At 45.5% G+C, this 27539-nt stretch overlaps 1 protein-coding gene across 5 annotated transcripts in view; it reads left to right on the forward strand.

The window, feature by feature from the left end:
- Nucleotides 1–20608, forward strand: part of TTN (titin) — a 356587-nt gene extending 335979 nt beyond the window's left edge. For all 5 annotated transcript variants that reach the window (XM_077319578.1, XM_077319579.1, XM_077319580.1 and 2 more), the window contains 15 exons: nucleotides 250–843; nucleotides 1219–1506; nucleotides 2102–2401; nucleotides 3067–3369; nucleotides 3765–4067; nucleotides 4632–5216; nucleotides 5341–5646; nucleotides 5747–6046; nucleotides 6540–7115; nucleotides 7222–7527; nucleotides 7616–8209; nucleotides 10733–16680; nucleotides 16767–16920; nucleotides 18419–18712; nucleotides 19275–20608. In XM_077319578.1, the coding sequence (XP_077175693.1) occupies nucleotides 250–843; nucleotides 1219–1506; nucleotides 2102–2401; nucleotides 3067–3369; nucleotides 3765–4067; nucleotides 4632–5216; nucleotides 5341–5646; nucleotides 5747–6046; nucleotides 6540–7115; nucleotides 7222–7527; nucleotides 7616–8209; nucleotides 10733–16680; nucleotides 16767–16920; nucleotides 18419–18712; nucleotides 19275–19567 (11144 nt within the window). In that variant the 3' untranslated portion in view covers nucleotides 19568–20608. The remainder of the gene's footprint in view (nucleotides 1–249; nucleotides 844–1218; nucleotides 1507–2101; nucleotides 2402–3066; nucleotides 3370–3764; nucleotides 4068–4631; nucleotides 5217–5340; nucleotides 5647–5746; nucleotides 6047–6539; nucleotides 7116–7221; nucleotides 7528–7615; nucleotides 8210–10732; nucleotides 16681–16766; nucleotides 16921–18418; nucleotides 18713–19274) is intronic.
- The last annotated feature ends 6931 nt before the right edge of the window (nucleotides 20609–27539 follow it).

The following is a 27539-nucleotide window of genomic DNA, read 5'->3' on the forward strand; positions in this document are numbered from 1 at the left end:
GGCCATTTTCACTGCATAAGAGCTTCTCAAACATGAATAGATATGGCGACAATTAAATGCACAGATACGACATTAAATAAATAATGGGAGAACCTGGGAAAGTGAAAAATAGAGAGGGGACACCAGTGAACAATAGGTTTGTAGAATGCCAATGGTCTGTACGCCTGACTTGAATAATACAGAAATGCAAGGATGAAGGGGGAAAAGACAGTGCGGAAAACATTTGTTTTGTTTTTTTCCCTTCCCCAGATACTCCTGGCCCATCAGGAGCAGTGAGAGTCAAAGAGGTTTCCAAAGATTCTGTAACCATCACTTGGGACATTCCTACCATTGATGGTGGCGCGCCTGTCACCAACTACATCATTGAGAAACGGGAGGCTGCAATGAGAGCCTACAAGACAGTGACGACGAAATGCAGCAAAACCTTTTACAGGATTTCCGGACTCATCGAAGGAGCTCTTTACTATTTCCGAGTGCTGCCCGAAAACATCTACGGCATCGGTGAACCCTGTGAGACCCTGGATGCTGTTCTAGTGTCGGAGGTGCCGAGTGTACCTCAGAGACTGGAGGTGGTTGACGTTACAAAATCTACTGTATCACTTGCTTGGGAAAAACCAGTGCACGATGGCGGCAGCAGATTAACTGGCTACGTCATCGAGGCCTGTAAAGCTGGAACGGAAAGATGGATGAAGGTGGTCACGCTGAAGTCTAACATATTTGAGCACACAATCATTTCATTAAACGAAGGCGAACAGTACCTGTTTAGAGTCCGAGCGCAGAATCCGAAAGGCGTGTCTGAACCAAGAGAGACAGTCACAGCCGTGACGGTACAAGATCTAAAAGGTAAGTGGCATAATTATAAAGAAATATCATTCGTAATGTTAGAGCCTCTTGTGGCACAGAGTGGTAAGGCAGCAGACATGCTGTCTGCAAGCTCTGCCCATGAGGTTGGGAGTTCAGTCCCAGCAGCCGGCTCAAGGTTGACTCAGCCTTCCATCCTTCCGAGGTCGGTAAAATGAGTACCCAGCTTGCTGCTGGGGGGTAAACGGTAATGACTGGGGAAGGCACTGGCAAACCACCCCGTATTGAGTCTGCCATGAAAACGCTAGAGGGTGTCACCCCAAGGGTCAGACATGACCCGGTGCTTGCACAAGGGATACTTTTATGTTAATGCATACTTTCCTGGATTAACCCTACCGGGTTCTTATCTCCTTTCAGTTCTCCCTGCAATTGATCTTGCTGGAATACCTCAAAAGACCATTAATGTACCAGCTGGCAGGCCTATCGAGCTAGCAATTCCAATTTCCGGGCGACCGCCTCCAGCGGTTTCTTGGTTCTTTGCTGGCTCCAAACTAAGAGAATCAGAACGTGTCAAAGTGGAAACAACTGTGAAAGTAGCTAAATTAACCATACGAGAAACCACAATCCATGATACTGGGCACTACACACTGGAACTGAAGAACACAACTGGAACAGCGCTGGAGAAAATAAAAGTTGTTATCCTCGGTAAGAATCGGTTACAAAAATATAATTGTCTGTTATTTCCCTTACATCAGTGGTCCCCAACCTTTTTATCACCGGGGACCACTCAACGCTGGGGACCACTCACCAGGGACCACTCAACACCTTTTACTGAGGCCCGGTGGGGGGGGTAGTTTACTCCTCTACTCTCAACCACTGCCCTAACGCTTTCTGATCGTTATGGTAATGTTTAAACATCCCTTCAAAATAAGATACGGAAACGCCACAACAATGAACATAAGGAACATTTTATTTTCATGGAAATTTTAACTCATGACAATGACAAATCAATGGGAACCCTGAGCTTGTTTCTCTGCAACGAGATAGTCCCATCTGGGAGTGATGGGAGACAATGACACCCGAAGTGTGTTGTAAAGGGCTGGGGGGGATGAAGTAAAGGGCCGGGGGGGGGGAAGGCGTCCTTCGGGGCCCACCTCCAATTAGTCAAAGGACCACATGTGGTCCGCGGCCCACAGGTTGGGGATCGCTACCTTACATAATTGCTTTGCTAAATTTAAGTGCTCTCTTTATTTTTGTATTTGGCGATTCCTTTGCTTATGCTCCATTTTGTTTTCCACAGACAAACCTGGACCGCCAACTGGACCTATTAAAATTGTTGACATTGATTCCACTTTTGTAACCATCTCCTGGGAACCACCAGAAATGGATGGTGGTGCTGCGTTAAGTGGCTATGTGGTAGAGCAACGGGACGCCCATCGTCCAGGATGGCTGCCGGTTTCTGAATCTGTGACTCGGACAACGTTTAAATTCACTAAACTTACGGAGGGTACTGAATACGTGTTCCGCGTGGCTGCCACAAACCGTTTTGGAATTGGATCATACTTACAGTCTGAAATTATAGAATGCAGGAGCAGAATCAGTAAGTAAAATATTTTCCCTGCATTAAAAACATTAGATCAAATTTTATTATTATTATTATTATTATTATTATTATTATTATTATTATTATTATTATTATTATTATTATTATTATTATTATTAAAATTTGTTACTTGCCTCTCCCTGGAGGCTTGAGGTCGTTACAGCAGATAAAAACCCCAATAAAAACCATACATTAAAATCCACAAAAACAACAATACACGCAATTAAACCACAATAAACCAAGATAAATTAAATGTACAGAAATTAAATGTACAGAAGTACATCAGGATTTGACTCTAGCTTTTCTTTGCCTAATTTAGAAATCTCATTGCAGTGGGTTGGATCCTGTCAGATAGATCCATACATGCAGGGAGGGGGAGAAAATTTGGCCATTCTGCCCCTTCTGTGACAGCTCTCCAACTGCTCAATCGTGAAATCTTTAGAGGGAGGTCTTGTACCCCAATATTTGGGGGGCATTTTTGAGCTTCAGCGGTGGGGGGAGAGGGGGCAAGGGAAGAAAACCTACTGGCCATGGTAAATTTCAAGAGGACCCAAGCCAATGTATTCATGAAGCAAAATGCAGTGCCATGTGTCTGCTTATTATGGGGGAAAGGGGATTATAAATAAAATTGTATTCTCAGTTTTTCATTTTTATGACTACAGGTATTCCTGGACCACCTGGTACCCCAGAGGTATTTGATATTTCCCGTGATGGAATGACACTTACTTGGTATCCACCCGAAGAGGATGGTGGTTCACAAGTCACTGGCTACATCGTGGAACGTAAAGAAGTCAGGGCAGACAGATGGATCCGCGTAAATAAAGTCGCAGTCACTATGGCGCGCTATCGTTCCACTGGACTGATTGAAGGGCTGGAGTATGAACATCGGGTCACAGCAATCAATGCCAGGGGTACTGGCAAGCCAAGCCGACCTTCTAAGCCTGCAGTGGCTATGGATCCCATTGGTAAATAATTTGCAGTATTCATAAAGTATACTGTCAACAAAGAAGAAATTATATAAAACTCCCATTCACTCTGCATGGGAAAAACTAGCTCTCTGGTGGGCTGGAGAATTTTGTTGTGGCTTAAGAGGCCAACTTCCAGGTGGGGGCCTGCAGCTATACCACCCTGAGATGGCCAATTTGACAGAGGCAGTATAGAGATTTAGATTTAGATTTAGATTTAGATTTAGATTTAGATTTAGATTTAGATTTAGATTTAGATTTAGATTTAGATTTAGATTTAGATTTAGATTTAGATTTAGATTTAGATTTAGATACTGCCGCTCTCAAATGTCTCGCGACGGTTTACAAAAAAGTAATTCTAACATGTCTAACATTGCTCTGGCCGTCTCTTCCAGCTCCTCCGGGCAAACCTCAGAATCCAAGGGTTACCGACACCACAAGAACATCTATTTCGCTGGCTTGGAGTGCACCAGAAGATGAAGGCGGATCTAAAGTCACTGGCTATTTGATAGAAATGCAAAAGGTTGATCAATTTGAATGGACCAAATGCAATACTACTCCTACCAAAATCCGTGAATATACTCTAACACATCTTCCACAAGGGGCGGAGTATAGATTCCGTGTAATGGCCTGTAATGCTGGAGGTCCCGGTGAACCATCTGAGGTTCCAGGAACAGCCAAAGTGACCGAAATGCTCGGTAAGCTCTTTTAGCTCTTCCTTCTTAATGGGATTCATTTTTTTAACACTAGCTATGTATTAGCAATGTTTATGGAACATAATAACAGCAGTAATAATATTTCATAAACAAAATGAATAAAACCATGAACTAACTATGAAGGAAAGATGAATAATACCAGTAACCAATGGTGTTCCAAAATGGGCATATTTGGATAAGTGAGCAATTCTGTTAGCACATTATAGAGAATTTTGGTGGTCAGGTAAAATACACTAGGTCTGGCCCCTTAATCAATCAGGACAAAGACCCAAACCACTGGGCTATCAGTATGAGTTAATTTAATGTTTCCCACATTTTTCTACTGTTCCATATTGCTTGTTGTTTCACTTCATTATTGTTAATCTAAGTTATCTTTATTGTTTCTGTTCTGTTTTATGTGAACCGCCCTGAGCCTTCGGGGAGGGCGATATATGAATAAATGAATAATTGAATTTGCTACTTAGGCTTCCAATGAGAGTAGTGATCTATTTGTAAAATTAGCTGCATAATATGGATTTCACAACTTGACGTTCTCCCCATTCACAGAGTATCCTGATTATGAACTCGATGAAAAATACCTGGAAGGTGTGTTTGTAAGACAAGGCGGAGTCATTAAGTTGACAGTGCCCATTAAAGGCAAACCCATTCCAATATGTAAGTGGACTAAAGAAGGACACGATGTCACCAAGAGGGCTATGATTGCCACTTCCGAAGTAGACACTGAACTGGTGATCAAAGATGCTGAGAGAGAAGACTCGGGTACCTTTGATCTGACACTTGAAAACAAATGTGGTAAGAAGGCAGTGTACATCAAAGTCAGAGTGATCGGCATTCCAAACCCACCGGAAGGGCCGCTTGAGTATGATGACATCCAAGCCCGCTCTGTTAGAGTCAGCTGGAAACCTCCAACGGACGACGGCGGCGCAGATGTACTAGGGTATATTGTTGAAAGGCGTGAAGTACCCAAGACCGCCTGGTACACTGTTGATTCCAGAGTGAGAGGGACATCGCTAGTGGTCAAAGGTCTCAAAGAAAACGTGGAATATCACTTCCGTGTTTCTGCTGAAAACCAGTTTGGTATAAGCAAGTCCTTGAAATCTGAAGAGCCAGTTGTACCAAAGACACCTTTGAGTGAGTATACATTTCAGTACTGATTGTTTCGTTCCACCAAAAGCTTGCGGCCTGTTATTACCAGTGTGTACTTATCAGAACAACACATAAAAGACTGTGAAAATATGTTTTTCTCCCCCTCCAGATCCTCCAGAGCCCTCAAGTTACCCACCGGAAATACTTGATGTCACAAAGAGTTCTGTTAGCATAAGCTGGTCCAGACCTAGAGATGACGGTGGCTCTCGTGTCACTGGCTACTACATTGAACGCAGAGAAACATCTACCGAGAAGTGGGTCAGGCATAACAAGACTCACATCACAACCACAATGTATACCGTCACAGGGCTTGTTCCAGATGCTGAATACCAATTCCGAGTAATAGCCCAGAATGATATTGGTGAGAGCGAACCAGGTCTTGCTTCTGAGCCTGTTGTATGCAAGGATCCATTCGGTAACTACCTCTCTAGTCACTTGCAGGTTATAGGGCAACAGGAAGAAGTCTTGCCGTGGACAAGTTTTCATTTCTTATATATTTGTTTGAAATTTTACAGACAAACCAAGTCAGCCCGGAGAAATTGAGATCACATCTGTCTCTAAGGACAGCATCACTCTAGAATGGGATCGTCCAGAATGCGACGGCGGTAAAGAGATTATTGGATACTGGGTTGAATATCGCCAGTCCGGAGAAAGCACATGGAAGAAGTGCAACAAAGAACGGATCAAAGACAGGCAGTTTACAATGGGTGGCTTGCTGGAGTCTACAGAATATGAATTCAGAGTTTTAGCAGAAAACCAGACCGGAATCAGCAGACCCCGCAGAACAGCTATGGCAATCAAGACTAAATTAACATGTACGTTGACACGTTCAGTCATAATTGTTATGTTTTATATGTGTTTTATGTTGTGCTAGGATTGTTAGTATAGTACCACAATAAAGAACCACAGGATATAGATACTATCTAATCTAACCTAGGCCCGTTCTGCACCCAAGGGTTAATGAACCTTCAATGCACCTTAGAAGTAGATTTTCCTGTTCTGCACAGGAAAATCCAGCTGCTAATGGACATTGAAAGTGCATTATCCCCCTTGTGCAGAATGAGTCCTGAACTGCAGTATTACAGTTTGGGTAGTTTCAAGATGTCATTCTAGCCCTTTTCATTGCCTACATCTACTTATCTGAACTGATCAAAATGAAGGAAACAAGCTCTTTCATCCTCTGATGCTAATGAAACGGCATTATTTAAAGGGGCAGAATGAAAATTATAAGTTGGCGGCACAATATTGTGGCTTGAAGGGCACAATGCAAAGTTTCAGGATTACCATTTTCTCCTTTTATCAATGCAGCTGGAGAAGCCCCAGGAGTGAGGCAAGAAATGAAAGACGTCACTACCAACCTGGGTGAGCCAGGTCAGTTGTCATGCCAGATTGTTGGGAGACCTCTTCCTGACATCAAATGGTATCGCTTTGGCAAAGAACTGGTACAAAGCCGGAAGTACAAGATGTCATCCGACGGACGCACCCATACATTGACAGTCTACACCGAAGAGCAGGAAGATGAAGGGGTTTATACCTGCAGAGCCATCAATGAGGTTGGAGAGATTGAAACAAGCGGCAAGCTTCTCTTGCAAGCTCCTCCCCATTTCCATCCTGGCTTCCCTCTAAAAGAGAAATACTATGCAGGTGTGGGTTCCTCTCTTCGCCTCCATGTTGTCTACATTGGTCGCCCAGTGCCTGCAATCACCTGGTTCCATGGCAAGAAACCCTTGAAGAGTGGAGAGAACATTACTATTGAGAACACAGAGCATTACACCCATCTGGTCATTCGAAACGTGCAGCATAAAACCCATGCAGGGAAGTACAAAGTGCAACTCAGTAACACATTTGGAACGGTTGACACTGTCCTCAATGTGGAAATACAAGGTAAATCACTGGCTTCCCGTTGCTTTTAGAAGCGCTCGCCTCTAAAACGTTTCCTGCGCTATAAAAGTAAACTACTGTGTTTGTTTGCTTTTTTTTGTTTCCGTAGACAAGCCAGATAAACCAGCAGGGCCAATTGTTGTGGAAGCTTTGCTAAAGAACTCTGCAGTAATCAGCTGGAAACCGCCTGAAGATGATGGAGGTGCTTCCATCACAAATTATATTGTGGAGAAACGGGAAGCAAAGGAAGGCACAGAGTGGCAACTGGTATCTTCAAGCATTTCCGGCACAACCTGTAGAATTGTTAACCTAACCGAAAACGCTGGCTATTATTTCCGTGTCTTTGCTCAGAATACATATGGCATTAGTGAACCACTGGAGGTTCCTTCTGTGGTTGTTATCAAGACTCCATTTGGTAAGTGTGCTCCATGCCTCTTAGTCTATTGATCCTCAATTCAGGGAAGCAAACTGACTTCATGCTCTGAATTTTTCCTTCAATACAGAAAAACCCGGAAAACCAAGTCAGCCAGTAGTATCTGCTGTGACCAAGGATTCCTGTGTGGTCTCTTGGAAGCCACCCGCGAGTGACGGAGGCTCAAAGATCAGAAATTACTACCTCGAGAAGCGCGAAAAGAAGCAAAACAAATGGATCGCTGTCACAACAGACGAAATCCGTGAAACCGTATATTCAGTAATGGGTCTTATTGAAGACCTTGAATATGAGTTCCGTGTCAAATGCGAAAATCTAGGTGGGGAGAGCGAATGGAGTGAAGTTTCACAACCCATCACCCCCAAATCAGATGTACCAATTCAGGCACCGCACTTCAAGGAAGAAATCAGGAACCTGAATGTGAAATTTAGAGGCCATGCTACATTTGTTTGCAAAGTCACTGGTCATCCTAAGCCTATTGTGAAATGGTTCAGGCAGGGTAAAGAGATTCTGCCCGACGGTGAGAAGGTCAAGATCCAAGAGTTCAAGGGTGGATATCACCAATTGGTCATTTCAAATGTAAATGACGATGATGCCACGGTGTACCAAGTGAGAGCAACCAATCAGGGAGGCTCTGTCTCTGGAACTGCCTCATTAGATGTCGAAGGTAAGGAGTAGGCTTTGCTGCTTACTTTCCGTTCCTTTTTCATAGCTCAGACTCAGTATTTGGGTTAATCAAGCAAAAAAAACTTTGACTTTTCCTTTATAGCCACAAAATACCACAAGGTGGTAACAAACACTGGAAATTAATGGACAGTATAGGGGCTCAGCTTGATAGTAAGGCTATGTCATGTCACACCATACTTTCATTTCATAGATCAGACCCATGAGAGTCAGCATAGTGTAGTATTTAAGAGTGGTGGCTTCTAATCTGGCAAGCCGGGTTTGATTCCCCACTCCTCCACATGCAGCCAGCTGGGTGACCCTGGGCTCATCATGGCCCTGATCATGCTGTTCTCACAAGGCAGTTCTGGCAGAGCTCTCTCAGCCCCATCCACCTCACAGGGTGTCTGTCGTGGGGAGATGAATGGAAGGCAATTGTAAGCCGCTTTGAGACTCCTTCAGGCTGTGAAAAGCAGGGTATAAAAAACAACACCTCTTCTAATCCACCTAGTCTAGCATCCTGCCCCACACAGTGGCCTAGAGTGCCACCAACGGGTTATAGAGGCCAAGCCTTCCCCTGATGTTGCCCCTTGGCTCTGGGATTCAGAGGATTACTGCCTCTGAATGTCAACATTCCCCCTTAAGTCGTCCTGGCTAGTAGCCCCCAATGGACCTATGCACCTCAAAACTATCTAAAACCCTTTTAAAGCCTGTAGCAGCAAATATTAATCACTCATTGTATAAAGAAATATTTCCTTTTGTCTCTTCTATTTCCCAACCACTTCACTTGATACCCCTGAGTTCTAACCATTTGGGACAGGGAGGAAAAGTTCCAGACTTCAGCTTTTACTCGTGGGAAAGGTGCTGCAATCCCTTAATCATCTTGGGCCCATTCTACATTGGATAATGCAGTTTCAATGGATAATGCAGTTTCAATACACTTGTGCAGCTGGATTTTCCTGTGCAGAACAGGATAATCCACTGCTAAAGTGCATTATCCAACATGTGTGGAATGGGTCTTGGTTGCTCTCTTCTGGACTTTTTCCAGCTCTGCAACAGGCTTTTTGAGAAAAGGTGACCTGAACTGCACACAATATTCCAAATAAGGATGCCCCATAGATTTATACAAGAGCCTTCTGGTTGTTTCCCAATAATCCCTTTCCCAATAATCCCCAGCATAGAGTTTGCCATTTTCACTGTGCTGACATTTCCATCAGGCTTTCCAGTATGATGCCAAGGTCACTTGCCCTCTCAGTCTCAGTCTGTCTGTAGCGGTAGAAAAGTGCACGAGTCCAGTAGCAACTTGGCAGGGTAGGAGCTTTCATGAGTCATTGCTCACTTCTCCAGGGCCAGCTAGAATATCAGGGAGGGTGAACTGATTTCAGTTGCCAATTAATTATAGCAGGGAAATAACAATAGCAGATGGATGATAATAGCAGGCATGATTGAATTTGGTGTGATATGCAGAGGGGTAGTAGGCTGCAGTTGCCTAAATCTTTCTGAGTTAGTGACTGAGAGCCACTGTGGTGTAGTGCAGTGGTCCCCAACCCCCAGTCCAGGGACCGGGACCGGTTCGTAGATCAGCGGGTACTGGGCCGCAGCTCCTCCTCGTCCTCCTCCCCGGCTGCTGCCTCGGGGGCTGACCTGCCACTCTGCTGCTGGCTCACCTTTGGTGCTCTCCAGAGGCCGCCATGGCTGGGGCTCCCTCTCAGCATGGCACTGCACAGCTGCCGCTGGCAGCACCCCCCAGTGGGCGGTGGGAAGTCAAGGGTACCGGCGGGAAAGCAAGTGGAGCAGGGACTTAGGCGGCGGCGGCATCCCTCAGCAAAAGACTACCCCCCCACCCGGGCCTCAGTAAAATTGTCAAGCGTTGACCGGTCCCTAGTGATAAAATGGTTGGGGACCACTGGTGTAGTGACTGGAGTGGCAGACTAGGATCTGGGAGACCCATGTTCAAATCCTCACTCTGCTATGGAAGCCTGCTGGGTGACCGTTGGCACCTCACACTACCTCACAAAGTTGTGACAATAAAACAGAGAATTACATAAGCTGTTTCGGTCCTCACTGAGGAGAAAAGTAGAGTTTAAATGAAATCAATAAAGCTAGCTTTCTTCTCTTTAAACCGGGCTTTCTCAACCAGGATGTCATGAAATCCTGGGGTTTCTTGACAGCCCTGGAAGGGTTTCCCAAAAGAGTGGGAATTAATTTATTTTTAATATATTTTTAAATTTGGTTAAACATTTATCGGGTGATATGACCATACGTGGTCATACGTGGTCATATCCACCTCCCTCCCAAAATGGCCACTGATGGGCCTGGAGGGGTTGGACGGGGGGGGGGAAGCCAAGGTGGGCATGTATACTGCTATGCTTCCCAACCATGTTCAGCACAATTGTGCTACTTCTGGGGTTTCTGGATAATGTTTTAGGGATTTCTCAACAGTATAATGGTTGAGAAAGGTGGTTTGAACCAGTACTTTTATTTCTTCGCTAATTTTATGCCTCCTTTCAATTTGTCTTTGTTGCAGTTCCTGCTAGGATCCACTTGCCTAAAAATCTGGAAGGCATGGGGGCTGTTCACGCTCTCCGAGGAGAAGTAGTGAGCATCAAAATCCCCTTCAGTGGCAAGCCGGATCCAGTGATCACATGGCAGAAGGGACAAGATCTCATTGATACCAACGGACATTACCAAGTGATTGTAACAAGGTCGTTCACGTCTCTCGTGTTCCCCAACGGCGTAGACAGAAAAGATGCCGGTTTCTACATCGTCTGTGCTAAGAACCGATTTGGCATCGATCAGAAAACAGTTGAACTAGACGTGGCAGACGTACCCGACGCGCCAAGAGGGTTGAAAGCTAGTGAAGTTTCAAGGGACTCCGCCAACTTAACTTGGAATGCTCCGGCTAACGATGGCGGAAGCAGAGTCACACACTATACCGTTGAGAAACGTGCTACTACAGCTGAGAGATGGATCCGTGTTGGTCAGGCCCGCGATACACGATATACCGTGGTAAACCTGTTTGGTAAGACAAGCTACGTGTTCCGTGTTATAGCTGAAAATAAATTTGGACAAAGCCAGCCTTCTGAAGCCACAGAACCTATTGTAACAAAGGAAGATAAGACGAGAACAGTAAACTATGATGAAGAGGTTGATGAAGCCAGAGAGGTCACCACTACGAAAGCACATCACTCTTCTACAAAGGAACTTTACGATAAATATATGATCGCTGAAGAGCTTGGGCGTGGACAGTTTGGAATTGCCCACCGGTGTGTGGAGACAGTTTCTAAGAAAACCTATCTGGCCAAGTTTGTCAAAGTAAAAGGTGCAGATCAAGTCCTGGTCAAGAAAGAAATTTCCATCCTTAACATTGCTAGGCACAGAAATATCCTATATCTTCACGAATCGTTTGAAAGCCTCGAAGAATTGGTCATGATCTCCGAGTTCATATCTGGAGTCGACATTTTTGAAAGGCTAAATACGCCTGCCTTTGAACTGAATGAAAGAGAAATTGTAAGCTATGTACGTCAAGTCTGCGAAGCCCTTGACTTCCTACACAGTCGTAGCATTGGGCTCTTTGATCTCAGGCCAGAGAACATTATTTACTTCACAAGAAGAAGCTCTGTCGTTAAAATCATTGAATTCGGCCAGGCCAGGGAACTGAAACCTGGTGACAGTTTTAGACTCCAGTTTACTTCTCCGGAGTATTATGGACCTGAAGTCCATCAACACGATTTGGTCAACACCGCCACTGACATGTGGTCACTTGGAACTCTGGTGTATGTGCTTCTAAGCGGCCTAAATCCTTTCATTGCGGAAACAAACCAACAGACAATAGACAACATCATCAATGCCGAATACAACTTTGACGAAGAAGCGTTCAAAGATATAAGTATCGAGGCCTTGGACTTTGTGGACCGCCTCCTGGTAAAAGAAAGGAAAGCGCGCATGACTGCGGCCGAAGCACTTGAACATACTTGGCTAAAGCAGAGGACAGAGAAAACCAGCACTAAAGTAATCAAAACATTGAGACACAGGCGTTATTACCAAACCTTGGTGAAGAAGGAATGGAATACAGTGGTGTCGGTAGCCCGTGTTGCATGGGGAGGTGCAATCAGATCTCAGAGAGGTGTCACAGTCGCTAAAGTTAAAGTGGCCTCCATTGAAATAGGGCCTATTTCTGGGCAGATAATGCATGCTGCGGAAGAAGAAGGCGGGCATGTCAAATACGTCTGCAAGATTGAAAACTATGATTCAGCTACTGAAGTGACTTGGTACTTTGGAGTAAGGCAGTTGGAGAGCAGTGAAAAATATGAAATCAGCTACCAGGAAGGTGTGGCCACAATGTACGTCAAAGATATAGCGAAATCAGATGATGGCACCTACAGGTGCAAAGTAGTCAATGATTATGGTGAAGACAGTTCCTATGCAGAACTTTTTGTGAAGGGCGTGAGAGAGGTCTCTGACTATTACCGATGCAGAACCGTCAAGAGAGTGAAGCGCCGAGTAGATACCATGAGACTTTTGGAGAAGCCACCAGAGTTTACTCTGCCTCTCTACAACCGTACTGCCTACGTTGGTGAAAACGTCAGGTTTGGAGTAACTATAACAGTCCACCCAGAACCTCGTGTGACATGGTTCAAATCAGGCCAGAAGATCAAGCCAGGTGACGATGACAGGAAGTATACCTTTGAAACAGATAAAGGTCTTTATCAGCTTCTCATCCACAACGTGACTGAGGATGACTCTGCTGAATACACTGTGCTCGCACGCAACAAATACGGTGAGGACAGCTGCAAAGCCAAGTTAAACGTTGTTCAGCACGCACCGGCAGAGGATACCACTTTGAGACCTATGTTCAAAAGACTACTGGCCAATGCAGAATGCCAAGAAGGCCAAAGTGTCTGCTTTGAGATAAGAGTATCAGGGATACCCAAGCCAACATTGAAATGGGAAAAAGATGGGCAGCCTCTATCCGCTAGTCCCAATATCGAAGTTGTCCATGAAGGGTTAGATTACTATGCTTTGCACGTCCGGGATACTTTGCCAGAAGACAGTGGTTATTACCGAGTCACTGCGACCAACAGTGCCGGATCCACCAGCTGCCAGGCTTACCTGAAGGTAGAACGCTTGAGATACGTTAAGCGCGAGTACAAGTCTGAAGAAGAACGGCAAAGACTTGTACAAAAGCGAATTGACAAGACAGTAAGAATGGCTGAAATCCTTGCTGGGACAGAAGCTGTTCCCTTGACACAAGTCGCTCAGGAAGCTCTCAGGCAAGCCGCTATCATGTACAAGCCAGCAGTAAGCACAAAAACCGTGAAAGGTGAATTTGAACTGAGAGAAGAAAAAGTGAAAGAAGAAAAGAGACTCCGGATGCCTTACGAAATCCCCGAACCTCGCAGGCACGTGCACGCTTTAGAAGAAGATCAGAACATCAAGCAGTTTGTTCCCATGTCTGACATGAAGTGGTACAAGAAGTTAAGAGACCAATACGAAATGCCCGGGAAATTGGACAGGATTGTTCAGAAGCGACAGAAGCGCATTCGCCTCTCCAGGTGGGAGCAGTTCTACGTCATGCCACTGCCGCGCATCTCCGATCAGTATAAACCCAAGTGGCGCATACCCAAACTGACCCAAGACGATCTGGAGACGGTGAGGCCGGCACGCCGGCGCACACCTTCCCCGGATTATGAGTTTTACTACAGACCTAGAAGACGATCGCTTGGGGACCTGTCCGATGAAGAATTACTCCTCCCCGTTGATGACTATTTAGCCATGAAGAGGACTGAAGAAGAAAGGCTGAGACTGGAAGAAGAGCTGGAGTTGGGCTTTTCTGCTTCACCGCCAAGTAGAAGCCCCCCGCGTTTTGAACTGTCCTCTCTTCATTACTCTGCAGCAGAGGCGCAACTCACTGCAGAAGAATCTAGACAAAGAGACCTGAGATACGCCACCTACCATATACCCTCTAAAGAAGAAACTGGGGCGACTTATGCCGAGCTCCGACAACGGCACGATAGAGCTCTTTATAAGCCATCAAAGCAGAAGCAGAGAATAATGGCTGAGAAAGAGGATGAACAGCTACTGCGCCCAGTTGCCACGACCCAGAGGATCGCTGAGTACAGGAGTGAGCTCGAATATATGTCAGAAGAGGAAAAGAGACGGCTGAGAAGAAGACGAGAGAGAGAAATAACCGAGATCACATCAAGAGAGGAGGAGGAAGAAATAGAAGTGGTGAGACATGTTCCTAGGGAGTTTTCACCTCCCTCGAGGTTACTAGGAAGAAGACGATCTCTTTCTCCAACTTACATTGAACTCATGCGTCCAGTGTCTGAGTTAATCAGACCCCGCTCACGTCCTGTGGAGGAAACTGAGAGAAGATCTCCTACGCCGGAGAGAACTCGCCCACGCTCACCTAGTCCAGTAACCAGTGAGAGATCTCTCTCTAGATTTGAAAGGTCAGCAAGATTCGATATATTTTCTAGATACGAGTCCATGAAAGCTGCTTTGAAAACTCAAAAAACCATGGAAAGGAAACATGAAGTTCTGACGCAAGAACCTTTCACTCTGGATCACGGCCCACGGGTCACTCTGAGAATGCGCTCCCATCGTGTACCGTGTGGAACCAACACCAGATTCATTTTGAATGTCCAGTCCAAACCAACGGCTGAAGTGAAATGGTACCATAATGGGGTTGAACTCCAGGAAAGCCATAAGATACATTTTACTAATACTAGTGGTGTGCTAACCCTGGAGATCCTTGACTGTCATATTGACGATAGTGGCACATACCGTGTTGTGTGCACAAACTATAAGGGAGAATGTTCGGACTATGCTACACTAGATGTTACAGGAGGAGTATACACTACTTACACCTCCCAACGCAGAGATGAGGAAGTACCCAGATCTATTGTCCCTGACTTGACAAGGACTGAGGCATATGCGTTTGCTTCCTTTAAGAAAACCTCTGCGACAGAAGCCAGTTCGTCTGTAAGAGAAGTCAAGTCAGAACTTTCGGAAACCCGAGAAACACTGTCGTCATATGAACATTATGCCTCTGCTGAAAAGAAAGTCAGTGCTTCTGAGGGAAAATCGCTAGAAGAAAGAGCTGTACACCGGAAATTTAAAACTACTCTGCCGGCGACAATATTAACAAAACCACGGTCAATCACTGTTTCCGAAGGAGAAACAGCAAGGTTTTCTTGTGACATCGATGGTGAACCAACGCCAACAGTGACATGGATACGGGCAGGTCAAGCCATAGTCTCTTCTGGACGCCACCAAGTCACACGTACACAATATAGATCTACCTTTGAGATTTCATCTGTCCAGACCTCAGATGAGGGAAGCTACACGGTGGTCGTGGAAAACTCTGAAGGGAGACAAGAAGCCCACTTCACTTTGACGGTTCAAAAGAGAAAGGTTCCAGAAAAAGCAGTCACAACATCTGCAAGGGTCAAGTCTCCCGAGCGTCACGTGAAGTCCCCAGACAGAGTCAAATCACCCAAGAGGGTAAAATCCCCTGAACCATCTCCTGCCCCAGCCAAAGCCAAGTCAACAGCTGGAGCCAAAACTACTCCCGCAGAGAAGGTCGAACTGCCGATCGCTGTGCCTCCGAAACTAAAACAGCAGTTGAAGGCGGAAGCTTCTGGCGACAAAGTAAAATTCTTCTGTTCAGTAGAAAGCACCGTGTTGAGTGTGCGGGAGGTTGCCTGGTACAAAGATGGCAAGAAGCTCAAAGAAGATGAGCACTTCAAGTTTCATTACGCCGCTGACGGAAAGTATGAACTTAGAATTCATCATCTCAAGGAATCCGATCAAGGTGAATATACATGTGAGATTATCGGGGAAGGTGGCAGCTCCAAAACCAGCTTCCAGTTTGCTGGCCAAGCTTTTAAAAGCATCAGTTCTCAAGTGTCAAGCATGGCCAAAACTCAAAAAGCCGTTCAGAAAGAGGCCGAAACACTTGAAGTGTCTACCCAGAAGAAAGCCGCAGTGACCTCTCAACAGAAGGCGGTGGTCCAAGAAGAAGTGAAAAAATCCCTCGTGTCTGAGGATATGAAAAAATCCCACACAGAAGTTAAATCGACTACTAGTAAAATGACAGTGTCGGAAGGTCAGAAAGCAACCCTGAAGGCCAATATTGTTGGCGCTTCTCAGGTGAAGTGGTTTCTGAATGGGATGGAGCTCGCCAACTCTGAAGATTACAGATATGGTGTGTCTGGAAGCGACCACACCCTGACCATCAAAAAAGCAACTCACAAAGATGAAGGAATTCTTACTTGTGAAGCGAGGACTGAGGAGGGCATCGTCAAGTGTCACTTTGATATGAATTTTTCCAAAGACCTTTCGAATGCGCCAGCCTTTGTTTTACAACCCCGGTCCCAAAACGTTGATGAAGGACAACGTGTGTTGTTTACCTGTGAAGTTTCTGGAGATCCTTCTCCTGAAATCGAGTGGTTTAAAGATAACCAGCCAGTAAGTAATTACTTACGTTAATTTTATACCTCACTTTGAACTTTGGTTAGCCTTGATCTGAATTCTGCGTCTTTTCCAATCCTTAGATTGCGCTCTCATCCAACATTCAAGTCAATCGTTCCAAGAATGTCTATTCTCTTGCCATTCAAAACACTGCCGTGAGCGACAGTGGGAAATACACAGTCAAAGCGAAAAACTACCATGGGCAGTGTTCTGCAACAGCGTCCCTGAACGTCCTTCGTAAGTTTTCTTCCTATAAGCCTTCTCTTCAGCAGGGTGTACAGAATGTGGCAAAACCAATTGTATGAGCTGATTCTTTAGCCAGTTAGTTTTCACTGCAAAATCTAATACGAATTTTAGTTAAAATGTATAGCATCAAAATACAATATTTACATACAAAACTCAAACTGGTCCAGAAATGCGAACTTGAGCAGCTTAGTCCTTTTGCACTATTAGGTGTGCTAGAGCAGTGGTCCCCAACCTTTTTATTAATGGGGACCACTCAACGCTGGGGACCACTCACCGGGGACCACTCAACGCCTTTTACTGAGGCTCGGTGGGGGGGGTAGTTTACTCCTCTACTCTCAACCACTGCCCTAGCGCTCTCTGATCGCTATGGTAATGTTTAAACATCCCTTCAAAATAAGATACAGACATGCCACAACAATGAAGTGTGTTGTAAAGGGCTGGGGGGGGGATGAAGTAAAGGGCCGGGGGGGGGGGAGAAGGCGTCCTTCGGGGCCCACCTCCAATTAGTCGAAGGACCACATGTGGTCCGCAGCCCACAGGTTGGGGATCGCTACCTTAACTCATTCTGCAGGGCCTGCAAGATAGAGCTGTTCCACCAGGCCTACGGTTGAGGTCATGATGGTCCTTTAAAAAAGCATTGGCCTCACTCTAAAGATTTGACCCTCCAACCTAAACAAATTGGGGCTACTGAAATAGAATGTTTTAATACTTATGGAATTTATATGTGATTTTATATTTTTACTTATTGTTGATTTATGTTGTCACCTGCCCTGAGTGTTGAAGAAGGGCGGGATATAAAAGATTTATTGATTGCTTATTGTAAACATTGTTCTTGTCAGCTCTTTGCTACATGAAAGCTTTGACTATACCATGTAATTTTGTTATTAACCCGTTGGTTCTGGTGATCACTGTTTAATAAACTATCAGAGCAACTAATTCCAGAGGTATGGAATGTTTTAATGCTGCATTAAATTTCTCAGAGCAGTTAAATTTTCTTAATTCTTAGCATTTGTATAAAGCTTTCAGTGTTCAAAGCACTTCACATACATTATCACGGTAATCTGTATTTGCATATTAAAATCTAAGAATGTCTGGATTCCAGGAATCAATGGGTTACTCTATGTTTTGCTATTAATGTTTTTATGTACTTGTTTTTAAGGAAAACTTCAGGAGCTTTTAACCACTACCTTCAGGCAGACTAACTATGGAAAATAAGCAGGCGGAGGGGGGAGATCCGACATTTTTCGAAAGAGACACCTACTTATTTCACGTCATTTGTTAGCTAACTACATATATTTTAACAGAAAAGAAAAATAAACTTAAAATGTGGTCTGCGGTTGGAAAGAAACGTCCGTGCGGATTAAGTTTTCCTTAAATAACAAACCTGCCTCCTCTTTCTTTCTCGACAAAGTCGATATTATCGATCGCATGGCCGCCAATGCATGTGATCTCATTGGTTTTTACCGTCTGTGTTTGCTATGCTCCACAGCTCTAATTGAAGAACCTCCAAAGGAGGTAGTGTTGAGGACAAGTGGTGATGCGAGCATGCAGGAAAGCTTCTCTTCGCAGTCTTTTCAAATGTCTGCTTCTAGACAAGAAGCTTCGTTCAGCAGTAGCAGCAGTAGCAGCATGACTGAAATGAAAATGGCCAGCATGTCTGCCCAAAGCATGTCCTCCATGAAAGAATCCTTTGTAGAGATGAGCTCCAGCAGTATAATGGGGAAATCTAGTCTGACCCAACTGGAGAGTTCAACTAGTAGAATGCTTAAATCTGGTATGAGAGGTGAGCAATACCGTTATATGTAGAGCTAGAGAAACCACATACAATATCCTGGTGTTGTTTGGGTAGAAAAAAGGGTTCCCAAGCAGGGGCCCGTGGACCCCCAGAGGTGACCGGGGTCTCCAGAGGGGGGCCACGACATTTCACCTCCTGCCTTAATGGGCTCAGCCACAAGCTAGGGAATCAGCCACTTCCATTGCTCCTCTCGCCTCCTCCCAAGTGTGAATTCTCTTATGGTTTCTGTGCCTGGGAGGGGAAAAAACCAACACACCTACTCAACTTAAATTGGCTCCTCTCCTCCCCCCCCCCCATACTCCTTCAGCCTACCTGTTAACATGGGTGGTGATGTCACTTCCAGCGACATGTCACTTCTGGGGGGAATGGCTTGGAGGCAAGGCCAGCTGACCTGACTTCTGGGATGACTCAAAGCCTGAAAAATTATTTCAGGAGCTCCTCCATGGTCAAAGGGTTGAAAAGGGCTGGTATAAAACCCCACTTCTACTTGTGAAATGATGTTTTGGCTAATAATTGATTATGAAAACCTTTCTTTTCCTGTTTTGCAAAGGAATACCGCCGAAAATTGAAGCCCTCCCAAATGATATCTCCATTGAGGAAGGAAAGGTTCTCACCGTGTCCTGTGCCTTTTCCGGCGAGCCTGTTCCTGATATTACATGGTCCTGCAGAGGAAAAGACATTTCCAGCCAGGGTGGTCGATTTCATATTGAAACCTGTGAAGATTTAACCACTCTGATCATCATGGATGTCCAAAAGAACGACGGGGGACCTTACACACTGAATTTGGGGAATGCCTTTGGCACCGATTCTGCCATTGTGAATATTAATGTCCGATCGATTTAGAGGGCTTGCCCTATTTATTTCCACTTGACTTTTTGGCAAGTGATTCATTATGGACCGAAAAATCTGCTCTGTAAATAGATATTTTAAAAGCTATTTTTGTACCTACCCAAACCAGACAAAAAGTCCAAGGAAATGCCTTATGACTTATAGTCATCATTACTGCCCGACTTGAAAACAATGTTTCATTTGACATGTACATACTGTATATAGCCGAAGATGACGGTTATGGAGTTTTGTACCCTTTATTTTCTGACCTTTTAAAATGTAACTTTTTTGGGAACGAACCGTTGGCAGGAGAAAGTCTCCTAGGGGGGACGAATACCCTGCTCAACATTGAACTAATTTTTTGCGCCTCAACGAAACGTTGATGTCTAAGATTGCCTCAACAGGTAGAGAGGCTCCCTGTTGAAGACTTATTTTACTGACACCTAAGAGATGATGCTGTGCAAGGTGCCTTACCTGCACGAATACATTTGGACTCAGAGACATAAGGCATTGGTGAGGTTTGCAACTACCCTCCTGTAAGCCACACTTTAACGCTTTATGTCGCGTCTGATCCATGTCGAAACTCCTAATTTATTTTCATGACGGAAACTCACAAGACTTTGGACAAAGCGCAACGGCCAGCGTTCTGTCCGCCCCTTGTGAGTGTATTGTTTCTGGCATATTGACTGCCTAAATAGCTTTCCAGGAAAACAACATCACCTGGCCATCCCCTCGTTTTGACAAAGCTATTTCGGGTACTCGAGTGCAGAAGCAGTACCAACTCTTGGAGGTTCCTCGGGTGCAGTGATTGTGTGGTAGTGTGTAGAAGACCGGTAGATAACTCTCAACTCCAGGCAACTAAGCTTTGAGCCACAGTTTAGAGAAACAAAAAAGATTCAAACTGTTGTCGTAACATCCTATTTCTTTTGCCCTGAACTTTAAAAATTGAAGTAGCTTATTTTATGCAGTAGTAATAAATTGTATCGGTAGCTGTTTGGCTGAACCTCCTTGAGATAATATTGCTCAGTTGAAATAAAGCATGCTACCTGCACCTCACCACGTGTGTTTTGGTTCTTATTCTTTTTTGGCACCTACAACGGTACCCTGTGCTTCGGGATGCCAGCCTCCTGGTGGGCCCTGGGGATTCCCTGGAATTACACTTCCTCTCTGGAATACACAGATCAGTTCCCCCAGGAGAAAATTTGGCTGCTTTGGAAGGTGAACTCTGCAGCACTGCACCTCATGGGGGTTCCTGTCATCCCCAGGTTCCATCCCCTAATCTCCAGGAGTTTCTCAACCTGGACCCGACAACGTTGACTCTTTGCCTTACTGAGTCCAGTCTTCCACCTCCAGCTTTTAATCTGCCATAGAAGTGAAAGGGCATCTCTTAACATGGCAATAATTGGTGGTGAGAGAGATTTAGAACTCTGGTTTGGAAAGACAAGCTAGATGTCAAAAGACATCTAGCCAGAACTTCATCGGCAAAAATGGAAAGGAGAGTCAAAATGGTATAGTGATTAGACCAGCCTTTCTCAACTTATTCACCATTGAGAAACGCCTGATATATCCTCAAGATTTTGAGAAACCCCAGAAGTGATATGATTGTGCAGAATATGGGTTGGGAAGCATAGCTTAGTGCACGCCCACCCAGGGCTCCTCCCCCTCCCACCCCCTCCAGGTCCATCATTGGCTATTGTAAGGGGGCAGGCACACGACCATATATCCCTCTCTGCATAGGCTCCGACCTGCTCTTTCCTGTGACAAAGTGTAGTTTGAGGTCATATCCAACCATAAATAGCAACCTTTAAAAATATATTAAAAATTAATTAACTTCTGCCCATTCACCAAACTTTTCCAGGGCCACGAAGAAACCCCAAGGTTTTGTGTAACCCTGGTTGAGAAAGCCTGGGTTTAGAGTATTAGCTAGGAGTCAGGAGTGAGGGGGAGCCAAATATAAATTCCTTCCTTTCTTCCTTTGGCAAAGTGGTGACAGGGCCTCTCTCCTGCCCCCCCTCCCCCGCTTTTGACAGGAGCATGGAGGCCTATGAAATGCCTGCTTCTCACTCAGCAAGCCAGCTTAGGCCCAGCCTAGAATTTGTGGCCTACTGGGCTGGCCCATCACAGAGAGAGATTTAAAGGGGCTGTGATGGTTTGAGATAAACCACTCAGGCTAAAATGAAATCCTTAGCACTTTGCTAGATCTATTCTGCAGGGATACCAACCTGCAGGTAGAACCTGGAGATCTCCTGGAATTATTGCTCATTTCCAGACTAAAGAGATCAGTGGTAAATTCTATGGCATTATACACCACAAGGCCCACTTGCCATCAGGCAAGCTGCCACCCGGCCAGTCCGCCACTGACTCCACCCTCCACAGGCTCCACCTCCCCAAATCTCAAAAGTATTTCCCAGCCCAACACTGGCAACCCTAGATAAGGCAAAAAAAAAAAATGGCTCTACAGCCTAGAAGGAAGGCCCGTGAAGCAACAAAAAGATCCATAAGGCATTAGGAGATGATTTGGATTTGTTTTCTTTCTACCAGATTATTACTATTTTAAAATTCAACCACTCCATGAGATTTGCAGCAGAAATAGTGTTGAAGAGTGCTGAACAGTGTTACGACCTGATTTACTGCCTGAGTAGTGCCCCTGAACCCACTTCAAGGTCCCTGAGGGATTTAAAGCAGTTCTGCTGGGCATGCAAGGCACAACTATTCCACAATGCCTATGGCTGAGGCCTACAAAATACTAGAATAGCCAGCCTCCCTACAAGCATACAATATATACAGATACTGAGTGGAGGGAGCCACCTCCTGGCACAGCCTCCACGCGCCTTCTGGAGGGAGGGCTGTAGGTGGGCCAGAAACGCCCCCCTGCCACCCCTCTGAGACCCAGGGCAGCCAGGGAAAGCCTCTGCCCTGGGAATGTTTACTCACAAGTTAATGTGTGGTTTACAGTTTGCAATCTGAGAAGGGAGGAATGCTTTGGGAGTAACCATCACAGGGAATTACAGCAGGAATAATAATGCTGATCATCTGTACACCATAAAACAACTGTACCTCCCCCCAAAAACAGAAATGATGCGCGCCTACAATTTTAAGTGGCGCAGAGTGGTAAGACAGCAGTCTTGCAGTCTGAAAGCTCTTCCCATGAGGCTGGGAGTTCAATCCCAGCAGCCGGCTCAGGGTTGACTCAGCCTTCCATCCTTCCGAGGTTGGTAAAATGAGTACCCAGCTTGCTGGGGGTAAACGGTAATGACTGGGGAAGGCACTGGCAAACCACCCCGTATTGAGTCTGCCATGAAAACGCTAGAGGGCGTCACCCCAAGGGTCAGACATGACCCGGTGCTTGCACAGGGGATACCTTTACCTTTACAATTTTAAACATTTTATTGTTTAATAGTAAAGCCCATTGCATTCTGTAAAGCAACAGGCGCTAGCTCATGGTTTGGTGTGGGTTTAGTGCCTCATTTGGAAGCTGGCAACTCTAAGAGGAGGTCTCTCTGGGCACGGCAGTCTGCCTTAGTCGGGTTCAAGCACACCTAAGTAGCGTGGAATTCCAAAACATGAACCACCAGCAATCTGGCAACCTTACCTCCTCTCTGCAATGTTTTCTGGTCCTGAAATAGGTCAGGGGGTGCTAGGTGGCTGCGGGGGGCATTGCACACTTCCAAACTTCAAGGAATATGTTCAGACTGGGTACGGCCAACCTCCAGGTGGGGTCTGGAGATCTCCTGGAATAGCTGAACATCTCCAGACTATAAAGATCGGCTCCCCAGGCAAAAACGGCTGCTTTGGAGGAGTGACTCCGTAGCATCTTTGGCGACTGTAGGCGACTGATTGGCCACTGGCTGCCCAATCAGATTAGAACTCCTGCCCGTAATGGTCTTCCCATAGTTCTGCCACTTCTTCACAGTCTCTCAGACAGGTCTCCTGAGGTGAGTGAGCTGCCAGGGGTGCCAGGGGCTCTTTGGCTTCACTCTCCTGAGGCAATGGCTCCTGCCTACAGAGTTTAGGGAAGCCAGCCTGCGTCTTTTCTGAGGGGGAGTGCCCACTACCCCCAATGGCAACCTCCCCCCTCTTATGGTCCTTGGGGCACATTGGCCGCTAGGCCGTCCTGCCCGCCCGCCTGACAGGGAGGCTGCCAGCACCTGCCTCCACACCGCCTCCCGCCAACTCTGAGGCAGGCCTGCAGGACGAGAAAAGCCCTGGCCTAAGGTGCAAACATAGGGGAGGGCCAGGAGGGAATGCCAGGCAGGGCCCTCTAGGATTACGGGTGAAAGAGATCAGTTCCTCTTGAGAAAATCGATGCTTTCAAAGAACTCTCTGGTGGGACCTGGAGATCCCCTAGAATTACAGCTCCAGATTAAAGAGATCGGTTCTCCAAGAAAAAATGGATGCTTAGAAGGGAGAACTTTATGGTACTGTATTTGGGGATGCCAGTCTCCAGGTGGGACCTGGAGATAACCTAGAATTACAACTCCAGACTAAAGAGATCAGTTACTCTTGACAATAATGGATGCTTTGAAAGGAGAACTCTTTGGTACTGTAATGGGGAATACCCATCTCCAAGAGGGATGGGGAGATCCCCTAGAATAGCTCCACAATACAGAGATTCGTTCGCCAGGGAAAAAATGGATGCTTTGAAGTGAGAAAGCTCTGGTACTGTACTGCAGGATGCCAGTCTCCAGGTGCGACCTGGAGATAAACCAGAAATACAGCTCCACAATGAAGAGATCAGTTCTCTTACGAAAATGGATGCTTTGAGGGGAGCCATCTGACGGAGAGGCTGATTCTGTGAGGGCAAAGGGGTGGCAGGTTACAGTGGATGAGCGATTGGGATGTGAGTGTCCTGCATGGTGCAGGGAGTTGGACTAGATGACCCATGAGAACCCTTCCAAATCTATTATTCTATCCTTATCCATTGCTGGTCCTTTATATATTTCTGAAACAGCCTAGTGGGTGGGACATGTCCGGCTGTCCAAGTTGGAATAGGGCCAATCAGGGTGCAGCCCTGCCCCTGCAGCTCCCACCCTCCGTCCCTGGACTCTAGCCTCTTTGCACTCAGTGCCTGGAGCCTGCAGCAGGTTGTGGGCAAAGGGTGTGGTGGAGGCCTTGCTAACGAGGGCCTTTTGGCCTGCTAGGCTGGGCCTGCTGACGAGGGCCTCCTGGCCTGCTGACTGCCTGCTAAGGAGCTCTGGCTTGGCCCTGCCCTGCCCCCACCTGCCCCACTTGATTTGGCTGCAAGCTGCAGCCCAAAACCACCTTAAGCTGCCTGTCCAGGGGCCAGGGGAGGGGACTTTTTCAGGGCCCGTTCTTAGGAACGGGCTTTGAAGCTAGCTATTCTACAATTCTATGATTCTATGACTCTATGATATCCAGGTGGGAACTGGAGATACCCAAAAATTATAACTCCAGACCAAAGAGAGTAGTTTCCCTATGAAAATGGATGTTTTGAAGGGAGACTGCTCTGGAACTGTAGTAAGGGATGCCAAGCTCCAGGTGGGACATGGAGATCCCCTAGAATTACAGCTCCAAAATAAGAAAACACCTCCGCTAGAGAAAAATAGAAGCTTTAAAGAGAGAAGACTATGGTACTGTAAAGTGGGATGCCAATCTCCAGGTGGGAACTGAGGATCCCCTACAATTACATCTCCAGACTATGGAGATCAGTTCTCCTGGAAAAAAATGGATGTTTTGAAGGAAGAACCCTCTGGTAATCTAATGGTGTTTGCCAATCTCCAGATGGGACCTGGAGATATCCTAGAATTACAGCTCCAGACTAAAAAGATCAGTTCCCATAGGAAAATTGATGCTTCAAACAGAGAACTCTCTGGAACTGTAATTCTGGATACCAATCTCCAGGTGGGACCTGGAGATCCCTGGAGATCCCTGGAGATCCCTGGAGATCCCTGGAGATCCCTTAGAATTACAGCTCCAGACAAAGGAGGTCGAATTTCTTAGGGAAAAAAATGGATGCTCAGTAGGGAGAACTCTCTGGTACTGTAGTTATGGATGCTAATCTCCAGGGGGGACCTTGAGATCCCCTAGAAATACAGCTCCACAATAAAGAGATCAGTTTTCCTGGAGAAAATGCATGGGATCCCCTTGAATTTTAGCTCCATACTAAACAGAGCAGTTCCCCTGGAGAAGATTGATGCTTTGAAGGATAAATTATCTCTCTGGTACTGTAAATTTGTTGTTGTTAGGTGCAAAGTCTTGTCTGACCCATCGCGACCCCATGGACAACGATCCTCCAGGCCTTCCTGTCCTCTACCATTCCTCAAAGCCCGTTTAAGTTTGCACCTATAGCTTCAGTGACTCCATCCAGCCACCTCATTATCTGTCATCTCCTTCTTCTTTTGCCCTCGATCGCTCCCAGCATTAGCCTCTTCTCCAGGGAGTCCTTCCTTCTTATAAGGTGGCCAAAGTATTTCAGTTACTGTAAATAGGGATGCCAATATCCAGTTGGACCTGGAGATCCCCAGAATTACAGATCCAGAGTAAGGAGATAAATTCTCCTAGAATAAATAGATGATGTGAAGAGAGAAGTATATAGTAGAATGAATAGGGATGCCAATCTCCAGGTGGGAGCTGGATATCCCAAAATTACAGATCCAGAGGAAGAAGATTTTTCCTAGAAAAAAATTGAAACTGTAAATAGGGATACCAATCTCCAGGGGGGACCTGGAGATCCCCAGAATTACGGATCCAGATTAGAGATAATTTAACCTACAATAAAAATGGATGCTTTAAAGCGAAAACTATCTGGCACTGTAAATAGGGATGCCAATCTCCAGGGGGGACCTGGAAATCCCCAGAATTACAGATGCAGAATAGAGATAATTTATCCTAGAAAAACATGGATTATTTGAAGAGAGAACTATCTGGCACTGTAAAAAGGGATGCCAATCTCCAGGGGGGACCTGTTGACTCCCAGAATAATAGATCCAGAATAGAGATTATTTATCCTAGCAAAAAAATTGGATGTTTTAAAGGGAGAACTATCTGGCAATGTAAATAGGGATGCCAATCTCCAGGGGGGACCTGGCGATCCCCAGAATTACAGATCCAGAGTAAGTGTTAATTTCTCCTAGAAAAAAATGGGTGATTTGAAGAGAGAACTATCTGGTACTGTAAATACAGATGCCAATCTCCAGGGGGGACCTGGAGATCCCCAGAATTACAGTTCCAGAGATAATTTATCCTTTTTAAAAAATGGATGCTTTAAAGGGAGAACTATCTGGCACTGTAAATAGGGATACCAATCTCCAGGGGGGACCTGGAGATCCCCAGAATTACGGATCCAGAATAGAGGTAATTTAACCTAGAATAAAAATGGATGCTTTAAAGCGAAAACTATCTGGCACTGTTAATAGGGATGCCAATCTCCAGGGGGGACCTGGAAATCCCCAGAATTACAGATGTAGAATAGAGATAATTTATCCTAGAAAAACATGGATTATTTGAAGAGAGAACTATCTGGCACTGTAAAAAGGGATGCCAATCTCCAGGGGGGACCTGTTGACTCCCAGAATAACAGATCCAGAATAGAGATTATTTATCCTAGCAAAAAAATAGGATGTTTTAAAGGGAGAACTATCTGGCAATGTAAATAGGGATGCCAATCTCCAGGGGGGACCTGGAGATCCCCAGAATTACAGTTCCAGAGATAATTTATCCTTTTTAAAAAATGGATGCTTTAAAGGGAGAACTATCTGGCACTGTAAATAGGGATACCAATCTCCAGGGGGGACCTGGAGATCCCCAGAATTACGGATCCAGAATAGAGGTAATTTAACCTAGAATAAAAATGGATGTTTTAAAGGGAGAACTATCTGGCACTGTAAATAGGGATGCCATTCTCCAGGGGGGACCTGGAGATCCCCAGAATTACAGATCCAGAGTAAGGAGTTAATTTCTCCTAGAAAAAAATGGATGATTTGAAGAGAGAACTATCTTGCGCTGTAAATACAGATACCAATCTCCA

This window comes from Paroedura picta, chromosome 2, assembly GCF_049243985.1.
Source record: "Paroedura picta isolate Pp20150507F chromosome 2, Ppicta_v3.0, whole genome shotgun sequence".
In the NCBI taxonomy this organism is placed as follows: Eukaryota; Metazoa; Chordata; class Lepidosauria; order Squamata; family Gekkonidae; genus Paroedura; species Paroedura picta.